General features: G+C 44.4%; 1 protein-coding gene across 3 annotated transcripts; it reads left to right on the top strand.

Annotated features, from left to right (window-relative positions):
* The first annotated feature begins 3,405 nt into the window (after positions 1–3,405).
* On the top strand, positions 3,406–7,851 carry LOC107383434 (C-type lectin domain family 4 member E). 3 transcript variants are annotated; one of them, XM_015956038.3, is made up of 7 exons: positions 3,406–3,485; positions 3,820–3,863; positions 6,189–6,287; positions 6,394–6,471; positions 6,952–7,103; positions 7,209–7,336; positions 7,450–7,851. In XM_015956038.3, exons 2-7 carry the CDS (start codon positions 3,833–3,835, stop codon positions 7,640–7,642), a joined length of 681 nt encoding a protein of 226 aa, XP_015811524.3. In that variant the 5' UTR covers positions 3,406–3,485; positions 3,820–3,832; the 3' UTR covers positions 7,643–7,851. The 3 variants fall into 3 exon arrangements, with proteins under 3 accessions (XP_015811524.3, XP_054599424.2, XP_054599426.2); XM_054743449.2 differs by lacking the exons at positions 3,406–3,485; positions 3,820–3,863 and having other exon boundaries at positions 5,890–6,287; XM_054743451.2 differs by lacking the exons at positions 3,406–3,485; positions 3,820–3,863 and having other exon boundaries at positions 5,923–6,287; positions 7,039–7,103.
* The last annotated feature ends 5,520 nt before the right edge of the window (positions 7,852–13,371 follow it).

Here is a 13,371-nt window from a genome sequence, read left to right as displayed (position 1 = left end):
AATGCATCTAGTCTCTCATTGACTGTAAGGACACTCGAGGACGGCACTACCTCCCACCTTTCTTGATCTGTGGTCTTGGCATTTCGGAACTTTTTGGCCGCTCTCCAGATCCATGCCACAGCCCCAACCAGCCTCCTAAGGTTGCTGAAACGCCTTTTGTCGTTTTCGGGTTTCTGCCCCCGCTGGTGGTCTTCTAGAACATACATAGGCTGGATCATGAGCTGGTTTCAGGTTGTTTCTGGTGAGTACTGCTACAAATGTCTTTTTACAGATCCTTGTTACTTTCTCTCGAGCATGGGCAGCGACGTCTCTGGCAGATTTTGTTGGCCACTCATCATCAGGAAGTTGGAGAAACTTTGGACCGGACTGCCACTCAGAGTTTTCAGTAAAGACGTTTGAACTAGCCCCTCTGGTGATGATGTCTGCTATGTTTGCTGGCCCTGGAATCCACCACCAATCTTGGACGTCAGTGCTGCTCTGGATCTCGCCAACACTATTTGCAAAGAACGTCTGGAAGCCATAACTTTCGCATTGTATCGCGCACAGGATCGTTTGGCTGTCGATGAGATGGTAGCATCTCTTGACCTGAATACAACAGTGCTTCTGAAAGTAGGTCTTCAGGCAGGCTGTGAAGACGGCGCCACACATCTCTGCTTTTACAGGGTCACCTTTGTGGTCGAGAGGAGTCAGCTTGGCTTTGGATTCTTCTAGTTTCACGACAACACCATGACTGCAGCTCCAGCGAAGGTACGTCACTGCGCCATATGCATGTTCACTGCCATCAGAGAATGTGATTGCACTAGGCTCTGCACAGGGATCTGGTGGGGTCAGGACTCTAGCAAAGTGAAGTTGGTTCAGATCTGCATACTCTTCCAGAACCTTTATGGTGTCTTCTCTGAGATCTACAGACAAGACAACATCCCACGTGTCTTCTGAGAAGGACTTTATTTTGGTTTCTTGGAAAGCTCTTCTAACTAGGATGTCACCTTTCTGCTTGACAGGAGTCACAAGGCCAAATGGGTCATACAGGTTGGAGACTTGGCTCAGCAGTTCTCGTCTGGTGAGTGGATCAGGGGTTTGAGTTCTGACTTCTTCCCTTAACAGTTTTTGGCCAAGGCACATCTTTTTTCTTTTCTTTGAGGAGTTGACTGCAACCATGACATGGAGCTTGTCGTCTTTGATGGTGTAGCTAAGGCCGAGGGCTTTGTTGTTTTCTTTTGTCAGCTGGGTTGGCAGAATTATAGTCTTTGACTCTGCTATATCTATTTAACTGTTGGCTTCTTTCCTCCCACTTTGATTGGAGTAGACCCAGGGCTTCATGTAAAATCCTCCAGCTCTCAGGATATACTCGATGTTGCCGGTGAAGCATTTCAAATGGTCTTGATCATTGTGTGAAGTCAAGATATCGTCGACATAAGCATCTTCTTCCAACACATGTTTCTCTTCTTTAAAATGGCTGAATGAAGGCAAGTTTGCAGTCTCTCGCATGGCAACTCGGGCTATGCAACCAGCAGGTTTGTCCCCATGTTCACTCTTGTTATGGTGTACTCTTCTACTTCTGACTCTTCTGTGTTATGCCACAGAAACCTGTGGAGGTGCCTAAATTAATATTACACGTTCATTTTTCCTTAATCACAGAAAGAGTCGTCTGCAGCTTGAAGCTTTAAATTAAATTCATTTGATGTTTCAATAAACTCTACTGAGGTTTTCTGTATATTATATGGTTTTGCTAACCCTTCCCAATCTCTTTACAGGAACTGCAATAAATTGTAGAATTGTTGCATCACAGTAAATTCACTTCAACATGTATACAATAGCTCTTCTTGAGTTTATGATGGTGTTGATTTAGCTGATCTCCATTATATAAGCAGCAGTAGCTCAGGTGGTAGAGTGGGTTGCCTCATGATCGGAGGGTCATGGGTTCGATTCCAGCTCCCGCCAGGGGTATCCTGCTGTTGTGTCCTTGGGCAAGACACTTCACCCAACTTGCCTGTGTTAGTGGTGGTCAGAGGGGCCGACGGCGCCAAATGGCAGCCTCGCCTCTGTCAGACCTCCCCAGGGCGGCTGTGGCTACAAGTAGCTTACCATCACTAGCAGTATGTGAATGTGAGAGTGTGTGAAAGCGTCTTTGGGTGTCTTGAAAAGCGCTATATAAGTTCAATGCATTATTATTATTATTATTATCACTTATATTTCTGTAAACTGCTGTTTAATGTTATTGTCAGTCGTGTTTGCCTTATCGTGATTTGTTCTTTATTATTTTACTTATTAGTTCTTTGTGTTGTTTTCTTTTTGTTTGGTTATCCTATTCGGATAATCAGGAGGGATTATGTTATGGAAATTTTAAAGTTCATTATTTTAATCCTATTACCTTATGCCTGAAAGCATTCACACACACACACACACACACACACACACACACACACACAGACACACACACACACACACACACACACACACACACACACACACACACACACACACACACACACACACACACGCGCGCACACACACATTCTTGTTACCTTGTAGCTTCCCACATACACACACACTGTTCTTCCCATACACACACACACTGTCTCTCCCCCTCATGACCTCTGTAACATGATGAAGGAGCCATTTCTACCCTAACAGCTGTTTCCTTTTGACACAGTGCCAGTGTGCATGAAAAAGCCTCAAGGTCATGCATTCGCTTTCAAACTGTTTACATTCCAGCATGAAGACAGAAGAAAGAAGAATGAACTCTTTTTTTAATTAATCAAATAACTCTATTTTAATAAAGCTAAACCATCAAAGTGTTAGTCAATATAATAAGATGTGACCCGGATAAGCGGAGGAATACTTAGTTCTTAAATACTGTAAGCCTAGTTTAATTGTTAGTAATAAAATTCTTAACTTTTAAACTTGACTCTCTCTATTCTGTTGTCTCTGAGTGAATACATAACGGTTACATAATCTCTGCATAAAAAAGATCCGATCTTCTGGTTTAAATAACCCCCGATCCGTGAGGCGGATTTCATATTTCCTATGGAATCCCACGCCTTATGGTTCATTAAATAAAATGTAAGAACCTCTCATTTTTCCCTTACACCTCTCTCCCATTCACGCTCACACACACACATCTCTGTTTCTTTCCTTATCTCATGTTATAAAATAAACTTGCAGAACTAAACTCGGGGCAGTTGCCTTGGTGCTCTGCCACAGATTGCAATTTACTTGTCTGCTTATTGTCTCTCCTTTTCTCTTCGAGTGCAGGAAATGAGTTCATTGATAAATATATTGATAAAATCCCTAACAGAACTGAAACATCATCTGAAACCTCAGCGCTGCAGAATAAGAATAACAAGTTTAATTTTCCTTTAATGGACAAACCAGAAGTAGATTTACTGTAGACGAAGACTCCTCCTCTTCCTCCTTTAACACAAAGCTGCGAAGCTTGAAGGAAACCAACAGAACTTAAACAGAGGAGCAAGGACACGTTTATGGTGAGTTTAGAGGATTTTCTGTCAACAACAATAAAATCACTGATTAATAATTTCCTACAATTATTCTTGTTTGTAGATTTTAGTTCAGATTTTCTTGTTTTGGTTCTATAACATTGAACTAAACTACAAATTTATGTGAATTATTTGACTTTTACTGAGAAAAATCTGTTATTATTTTAAAGATATGATTTCACAACTTTTGCAAGAAACAAACACTTATGTTTATGTATTTTAAAAACTGTGTGTGTGTGTGTGTGTGTGTGTGTGTGTGTGTGTGTGTGTGTGTGTGTGTGTGTGTGCGTGTGTGTGTGTGTGTGTGTGTGTGTGTTCTCAGACCGACTGTGGTGATGATGATTTGTCCACAGAACTCTGAACAAGGTGAGAACATCTTCAAACCAACATACTGAACACATCTGGTGTCTTTAGAAAATCTTAAACAACCAGAAACATCAGACAGACTCAGGAGGACCGATGTCTCCGTGGCAACAACACATTAATGTCTGCTGTCAATAACTTCCTGTTTTTAATCAGAAACTAGAGTCACACCTGAGTTATTTCATCTAAAACTTGTGTAGAATTCATGCAGCAGAAGCTGTTTTCTGGAGACCATGATGGAGCAGATGTTGGTTGTATGTTGTGAGTGGGTCCAGATGTGGGTTGTATGTTGTGAGTGGGTCCATATGTTGGCTGTATGTTGTGAGTGGGTCCAGATGTTGGTTGTATGTTGTGAGTGGGTCCATATGTTGGCTGTATGTTGTGAGTGGGTCCAGATGTTGGTTGTATGTTGTGCGTGGGTCCAGATGTTGGTTGTATGTTGTGAGTGGGTCCAGATGTTGGCTGTATGTTGTGAGTGGGTCCAGATGTTGGCTGTATGTTGTGAGTGGGTCCAGATGTTGGTTGTATGTTGTGCGTGGGTCCAGATGTTGGTTGTATGTTGTGAGTGGGTCCAGATGTGGGTTGTATGTTGTGAGTGGGTCCAGATGTTGGTTGTATGTTGTGAGTGGGTCCATATGTTGGCTGTATTTTGTGAGTGGGTCCAGATGTTGGCTGTATGTTGTGAGTGGGTCCATATGTTGGCTGTATGTTGTGAGTGGGTTCAGATGTTGGGTGTATGTTGTGAATGGGTCCAGATGTTGGTTGTATGTTGTGAGTGGGTCCAGATGTGGGTTGTATGTTGTGAGTGGGTCCAGATGTTGGTTGTATGTTGTGAGTGGGTCCAGATGTTGGCTGTATGTTGTGAGTGGGTCCAGATGTTGGTTGTATGTTGTGCGTGGGTCCAGATGTTGGTTGTATGTTGTGAGTGGGTCCAGATGTGGGTTGTATGTTGTGAGTGGGTCCAGATGTTGGTTGTATGTTGTGAGTGGGTCCATATGTTGGCTGTATTTTGTGAGTGGGTCCAGATGTTGGCTGTATGTTGTGAGTGGGTCCATATGTTGGCTGTATGTTGTGAGTGGGTTCAGATGTTGGGTGTATGTTGTGAGTGGGTCCAGATGTTGGTCGTATGTTGTGAGTGGGTCCAGATGTGGGTTGTATGTTGTGAGTGGGTCCAGATGTTGGTTGTATGTTGTGAGTGGGTCCATTTGTTGGCTGTATGTTGTGAGTGGGTCCATATGTTGGCTGTATGTTGTGAGTGGGTCCAGATGTTGGTTGTATGTTGTGAGTGGGTCCAGATGTGGGTTGTAAAAATAATAAAATTTTCAGAATCGTTGCTGTCAAGTTCCACAGAACCACAGATGTTTATCAAAATGTTCCTGTTGAGTAAACTGGTTCTTATCAGTTAAGCTGGGATGATCTGCATCAGAGAACATCTTATCTCCATGGTGACTGAGTCGTTTCCTGTTGCAAACCTCTCACATCCCAAACTGTTACAGATCTAAAGTGTTGCAACAAGCTAAGTTAGATCCTTTAGTCTTGACTGAAACTAAAATCTGAGTCGACACATCTGCAGCTACAACATCTGTTTACACTCTAAAAACACTCTGGTTTATTATAGATAAGTAAAACATGTCTGGTCCTTGCTGGGGGGGGGGGGGGGGGGGGGTTTAGGATGTACGGTTCTTACAGGTTCTACCTGGTGGTGAAGGTGACTGATCAGCCTTTTTATCACCAAGAAGCGTCGTTACAACAAAGAAATAATCAACCAGACACATTTGCTGAGTCTGTGTGACGATCACGTCTGATCCTGTTGAACTGGAGGAGAAACCTGAGTTTGTCTGAGTTGGTGTGATGTTGGTTGTTTATGTTTATGTATTTAGCAGAGGCTTTTTTCCAAAGTGACTTACAAGTGATAATCTGCATGTTGCCCTTGAGGCTAACAATAGCAACAACAAACAATTTCCAGTCAGTCGTAGGTGGCAGTGAGGCAGCATGATGAATCATGGAGAGGAGGGAACAAGGAGTGGACAGTAGAGAGGGGGACGGGTGCAGGGAGGGTGTTAGTTTAGAAGATGCTCTCTGAAGAGCAGGGTCTTCAGGAGTTTCTTGAAAGTCAAAAAGGAAACCCCTGTTCTGGTAGTGCTTGGAAGGTCATTCCACATTTGTGGAACGATGCATGAGAAGAGTCTGGATAGTCCTGAGCGTGGTGTAGGCACTGCTAGCCGACGGTCCTGTGATGACCGGAGCGGCCGGGCCGCGACGTAAGCCTGGTTGTATGTTGTGAGTGGGTCCAGATGTTGATGCGGTTCTCCTCTAAATGCTCCTCAGGTGAAGCTGCTGCCTTTCAGCATGAAAAACCAAACAGGAAGTCAAATCTGCTTCTCTGGGCTCTGCTGGCTGCTGCTCTCATCATTGTCTACAGACTCGGTGAGTTCTGACTGATTTATTTACTATTTCATGTGTTAGAGGACAAGAGGAGAACTCTGTTATTCTGATTTAATTTGATTTTAACTTCTGTCTTTTCTTTAATCAGCTTTTGATAAAATTAGAACCAACAAAACTCTCCAAACCCTGAAGGAGGAGAATGAAGCTCTGAGAAAACACATCTCAGGTGAGAATGTCGGGTTTGAAAGAGTCCAGAAGGTTCAGCCTGGAGGTCTGATTCAGGCCCGTCAGGATGGTTTAATCTGAGACTTTCTGGATCATATATGATGTTTTACTCTAATTCCTTACAGTATAGAACTAATAACAAGGTGTTATTTTCTTTCCCTGAGTGTTTAGACCAACCACTAACTAATATATTCACCACTGATGCTGTAAGGAAACATAAATACACATTTTTAATGATCTTTCAGTTAAAACATTCTGAGTAGCACAGCCCACTGTAGATGACATGTAAGTAGAGGTTTTCTCCTCCTGACCTTTCTGTCCTGTAATGATGTTAAAGAAACATTGATGGAGCAACAGAAACAGGAAGTTAGATGGTAACTGCAGGACAGAAGACGCCTCCTGCTGCCTCCTAATCACACAAACATCTACAGAGATTTCTTCCTCCTGGATGAATCCAGTCTTTGTTCTCATCTGTTCTAAGATCACTTTTGTCTGAAGTTGGACAGAAACTGGGAGAAACATGGAGACAAGTGTTATTATTTCAGTAACATTAGCTTATTCTGGAAAGGGAGCAGAAGTTTCTGTGAGGATCTGGGAGCAGACCTGGTGAAGATCGACAGCAGAGAGGAGCAGGTATGAAACACTGCTGCAGGTTCATGTTCTCACAGATTTCATCATCATGTTTCTTCATCTGAGCTCAGAAATGTCTCTGAGTCATTTTCATCTGATTTGATCCAGGAGTTCCTGGTGGAGAAAGTGAAAAACTTTGTGATGGATACTATTTTGGGAAGTTTCTGGATCGGACTGACAGACTCAGAGGTAGAAGGCAACTGGACCTGGGTGGACGGATCTCCACTGGACAGCAGGTCTGATGGTTGTGTGAATATTTCAGTCAGTTTCAGAAAATCAACTTGACAAGGCTTTTCTGGATCAGAGTCTCCAGTTTTAATGGATTTTGTTCTTTTTGCTCATCTGTCAGAATGAAGTTTTGGTTAGAAGGAGAGCCCAATAATGCTGCAGGACGCAGTGTATCTGGAGAGGACTGTGTGGCGATTGTGAAGAGAGGAGTTGAAGATCTGAACACCTGGAATGATGACACCTGTAGCTTTGCTCATAAAAGTATCTGTGAGAAACCAGCAGGAACTGGACCGAGTTCATCTGCTTGTGGCTGAAGTTCAGTTCAGTCTCTGGAACAACCTGAGTCCAACATCCAGGAGGAGCAGAGATGATGTTTGTAGAAAGTTCATCTCACAAACAGCTGAAGCTTCATTTTAAATGTGTGGAAGAGAAAAATTGTATATTTTCTCACATTTTCTTTTTTCTTCTTTAGCTAAAATACAAAAGCCTAACCCATAAATAAAAAACAACATTCAATCATAAATTAGCTTTTTAAACTTTGTTTATGAATTTTAAACATTTAACATATATTTTTAATGCCGGCCTACATGTGGTGCTGCTTTGGTGGATTATTGGATCAAAGTTCTGGTTCCTTGATCTCTGTCAGATTTAGCTAATTGGCTTTTTACTGTGTGCATAGATTTTATTTGTTCTGAATTCATTTTACTGAATCAATCCGGACCCATGCCCGGAGCGGCTAATCGGGAGGGTCTGGACAATTCCCGGTGGGCCGGTCTGATATTTGGGTTCACAAGGGCCGGTGTTGTGATTCTGGACCGGTGTTCAGTCGTCATGCCGCTGGGTTGATCCCCAAGGCCGCCTACCTGAAAGGGCCTATCACAGTGGTGCAAAAAGTGGGTATGCAGTATATGCGGCGCAAAGGGGCGCCAGACTGGAGGGGGCGCCATAGCAATGATGCAAAAATATTTTAGTCTGCATTTCCTGTGTTTAATAGCAACTGTGTTTTGTCCGTTTGTGTATCTGCAACTTATTTACTTAATAACAGAGAAGCATGTGTGATTAGGCCAATCAGAATTTCCCAGTGGGTCAGTCTGGTCGCTGTTATTAGTTGTTATTTTCAGGCCGGTGTTCAGATTACACTCTATAGGTCACCTGCTGCTGACGAGAGGATTTCTCCTGTCAGTGTGGAAGGAACAGGTGAGCTGCCGCTTTAGCTCCTAGAGACACTTTCCATGCCCAGACTGTAGTGACCTGTTATTTATCATTTTATAATTAATAATAAGTTAATAAATACACTAAAGCCACAGCACGTGATAGAAAGTAAGATTAAATAAGTCTGAATCTTTTCTCCCGCAGCTCAGCTCTGTTACAGAAATAAGCAGCTGGACAACATCAAGTATAAAACGTGTTCACAGATAACTATTTTATAGAAAAAACGATATGAATTTTTCGTTTTAAGATTTATTTTATTTAAGTTTTATCTAAGGTTTGGATGTCTGTGAACATTACATATTTTTCTCATTGGTATAAAAAACATAATAATATCATGCACAATATTATTAATAACAGGTCATGATCTAGTCGGTCTGAGGTCTAAAACTCTGCCCTGGGCCTAAAGCCCTACAGACAGATTTAGTTCCTATAAACAACAACAAATAAAAATCAGCTGCTGGATTCTACTTTGTTCCTTAAATTGAGTCACATAGTTTAACAAGTTCTGCACGCTATATAAAATATAATCAATCACATATATTATAATGCCATAGATACTACACTCTAACTCTAAATGTTTCTTCTCAAAATGCACCAGACTGATGCTTTTAAATATAAAATATCCACGCCCCCGGACCCCCCTAGAGTAGTTCAAGATTTATCATCTTTCCCCTCTGATCTTTGTCATGTCTGCCCTGTTCTTTCATGTCTTGTACCACATCTTCTGGTGGTGTATAAGAACTGGAAGATATTTCAAATACACTTAGATATAGACATATAGACACTTAAATATACTTAGAAACGCAGTTAAAAAGATTGAGTTCGATAAAGAGGTGTGTGTGTGTGTGTGTCGTCGGGAGTTTGGTGGGGGGCAATTATGTGTCTGCATAACCCTCTGAAAGTAGGTAGTTGAGCCCATGGCCTACCATGGCAGGTAACTCAAAAACAAAAACACGTACTGTTTTATAACTCGTCACGTTTCTTTCCTTTTCTCTTTGTGCCGGTGTTCAGTCATGGCACTGGCTTTGTTCGCATATGCTGCTACCATGCTGGCCAATAACGAGACGTGGTGACTGGAGCGGCTCATGGAGCTGTGCCGCACACACACACACACACACACACACACACACACACACACACACACACACACACACACACACACACACACACACACACACACACACACACACACACACACACACACACACACACACACACACACACACACACACACACTGATCCAACAAGCGTACGCTGCGCTGCGCCATCAGGCTGAAAGCAGAAATGAGCACTGCCGCTTCCGTGATAAAAAACGTTTAAGAGGTTTTGTAACAACATTTTCCATTCAAGGTCATATTAGCTTCCATTTTGGGATGACATATTAAAATCCAGTCCGCTCCAGCCAGTTACTCCTCATGAAGGTAACGCGACTCATGTTGCGAATGACCGCAGTCACCAATTCTTGTCATGTGTCTTACCCATGTATGTCTGATCTTTGAATTGTGTGCACTGAAACTCAATTTCGTTTCTCTGTATGTCCTGCACATGTGGTAGAAATGACAATAAAATGACTTTGACTTGATGAACCTGACCACAACTCATGTTACTGCAGCATTTGTTATTCCAGTCCGCGTGGCAGCGGATCGCAGATTCAGCCACACCATAAAACAGCAATAAGTCGGTCTGAGGCAAAAGTGAACCTCATGGCTTTTCCATCTTTTCCCCTATAGACATTTGATTACGCACAAGTAGGTGACCAGCTCAGGTTTACGCAGAGCAGAAGGAAGGAGAGAGCTCTGGTTAAACATTCCTGCTTTAAGAAAACCGTTAAATTGCATTGTTTATGTGCTACCTGGGCACCCTAAATATTGATTTAAAATTAAATCAAAGGAAATTTTAATGGTATTGAATGTTTATTAATTACTACTTAAAAAAATGAAAGTGATGGGGAAAAAGGTCGATCATACTTTTTTAACCCTGTCTGTCAAGTGACTGTTTAGCGTGACGTCTGATATATATATATATATATATATATATATATATATATATAAAAGGTGAGGCTCACTAGTGGAGCTGGTGCCAGATGCCCGGCTGCAGAGGCCACCGTGTCCGCCATTGCAGACACGGGGGCTCAGTCGGACCTGTGGTCCGTGGAGGAGTTTCTGGCATGCGGTTTCGCACGCAGTGCCCTCCACCCGTTGGTCCTAAACCTATCAGCGGCGAACAGCTCCCCCATTGACATTGAGGGTGCCTTCTTTGCCAAACTATCCACTGCTGCCCCTGGTGGTGAGGTGGTGTCCTGCCGCGCAATGATATATGTTAGCAGGTCAGTTCACGCAATGTACCTCTCGTATGACTCCCTACTCAGCCTCAGCCTTCTGCCTAGTGGGTTTCCATCCTGCACGGGTGAGGGCAACTCGGCAGTGGGCTGTGACCTTGAAGCCGCCAGCCGTTGTGGTGGGCTCACCAAAGTCTCATGCCTGGGAGAAGTCTGCGATGGAGGCATGGCTTCCCATCATGTGGCTTGTTGCTTATGTGCTCAACGCAGCGAATTTCTGACAATTACCGCCTGCAACTGCAACGTGTGTGTTACACTCCCACCTGCACCTGCAGCTTGCATGTCTACTCCTGCCCGCAACCGCAAAACTCTGAGAAATTATTACCTCACAATAAAAGAGATGTATTGAGTTTGCGTCCTCTCTGGTCCTGGAGAAATGTCACAACCCGCGGCTCTTCCATCCATCTGATGTGGCTCTCTGTGCTTGTAAAATAATAAATGGATGTTTAAATAAAATGCTTTATATTTTACTGAATTAATTTTATATCTGCAAGTCAATTCTATGTAAAGATTGTCTGCGAAAACCTGAACAGGTCCAACCCAGTCTTAATGTGAGACCGGGTTGACGGGTCACGCTTGTGCGTAATCAGAGGCGCTTCCTGAGCTGAAGAGGATGTGAGATTCTGGGACTCTCCTCAGACAGGCTCATGGATGTGTCGCCACATTGGAGACAGGAACAAGCACTATTCAGCCAAAGTTTCATAATCAGGGAACATTTTCTAAGTGACAAGTCTCTCTGAGCGACAGGGTTTGGAAAACGCTCGCTTCAGTGGGAGGAACCTTCCCGCATGCGCTCTGGTTCTGCAACGCGCTCCAAGCCAATCTCCACATCTTCAGCTCGCTGTGCACATATGCGCTGACAGCGAGCTGCGCTGAGCAGCTCAGATGTTCAGATGGGAATCTTTTCTTGGGTGATTTAGCTACATCTGCAATGTGCATAACGAATAAAGTGTCAGTTCGTCTGCATGCGTCGGGGTAATTTTTTCTATTCTTTCTCCATCAAAAATAAACTGTCAAATACAGGAACTATCCGGCCAACACAAGCACTGCTTTTGACTGTTTTGTTTTCTTGTGAAAATTGTTGGAAAGAGATAAAATTTAACTTGATTACCACCACAGCCAGTGCGCCGTTATCTCCGTGACAGTAAATGAGGGAAAAACAAATTGATTGGATCCAGCACGTCTTTTAACACATTGGTCAGGATTGACGCACTTTGTTTTCATTTAGCTGGTTAAAAAAAGTTGGGCTCAGGCTCAGGCCGGGCCAGAGAATCCTGAAAAACTTTTCGGGCCGGGTCGGGCTGGGGCTCTACCCCCTCGGGCCGGGCCGGACACGGGCTCAGATTTTAGGCCCGTGCAAGGCTCTACATCAGGGACTTCCCCACGCCTACCTTAACCACGGACATCAGGAGCTGGTTTGGTCTGGTCAATCAGGTGGCCAACTACACGCAGCTGCGTGATATAATGGCGCCATTTAAGCCCTTTCTGAGCCCTTGATGCAAATTTGTGTGGTCATCCGAGTTAAAGGCAGCATTTCAGGCATCCAAGCTGGCCATCGTGGACTCTATCTGGGCAGGCGTAGAGGTCTACGACATGGAGAGGTGTACTTGTCTCCGCCCAGACTGATCCAGGCACGGCATTGGATAATTCCTCCTCCAGCAGCACTGCACCTGCAGCTCCGGTGTCCCTGGCTGCTGTCCGGATGGACGGAAAATTACTCTGGCCGGCTCACGCTTTCTCTCCTCCGCTGAGCAGTGATACACCGCTATTGAGGGGGAGGCATTGGCTGTAGCATGGAATCTGGAGCAGACCAGATACTTCACACAGGGGTGCGACAACCTGGTCGTGGTCACCGACCATAAGCCCCTGGTGAAGATCCTTGGGGACCGGACATTGGATGAGATAACTAACTCTCGCCGTTCAGGCTCAAACAGCACACACTCCCATGGCGCTTTGATATTGTACACTTGCCTGGCAAGAGCAATTGCGCTGCCAACACAGCCTCCAGGTATCCCTCGCCCTCTGGCTCTGATGAGGGCCGCTGCATGGGCGCATGGAATGTGACTAATAGCGAGGAGTCGGTGCATATGGCGTCCATTTGCAGCGATGCACTGGAGTCTGCTGCCATTGCCTGGCCACTCCTTGTACAGGAGACGGCCGCGGACGCATGCCTCTCCCACCTCCTGCACCTCATTGAAGACGGGGGCAGCATTGACCCAAAGGACCCGGCGCTGGCCGACCTGTCTAAGGTCTGTGAGTCTGTATGCGCAAGATGGGGTCATGCTGTATTGTGATGGCGTCGTTGTCCCCACGTCCCTTCATCATGTGGTACTTCAGCACCTCCACGCCACCCATCAGGGCAAGTCGGCAATGGAACGACGGGCCTGCTCCATCGTTTACTGGCCTGGGATGTCTAACGACATCCAGTTGACTAGGGAACGATGCGCAGACTGTAACCGCAATTCCCCCTCGCAGGCGGCCACACCTCCCATG

This window comes from Nothobranchius furzeri, chromosome 11 (genome assembly GCF_043380555.1).
Source record: "Nothobranchius furzeri strain GRZ-AD chromosome 11, NfurGRZ-RIMD1, whole genome shotgun sequence".
Classification (NCBI taxonomy): Eukaryota; Metazoa; Chordata; class Actinopteri; order Cyprinodontiformes; family Nothobranchiidae; genus Nothobranchius; species Nothobranchius furzeri.
Note: the sequence above shows the minus strand (reverse complement) of the source record. Positions and strands in the feature narration are given on the sequence as shown.

What these genes read in the sequence shown, in the direction of transcription:
- LOC107383434 (XM_054743449.2), top strand. Translation starts at nt 6,155, where the DNA reads ATGTTGATGCGGTTCTCCTCTAAATGCTCCTCAGGTGAAGCTGCTGCC. An exon ending in TCTGAGAAAACACATCTCAG is followed by an intron (nt 6,472 to 6,951) that starts GTGAGAATGTCG and finishes ATCTGTTCTAAG; the next exon opens with ATCACTTTTGTCTGAAGTTG. An exon ending in GGATCTCCACTGGACAGCAG is followed by an intron (nt 7,337 to 7,449) that starts GTCTGATGGTTG and finishes CTCATCTGTCAG; the next exon opens with AATGAAGTTTTGGTTAGAAG.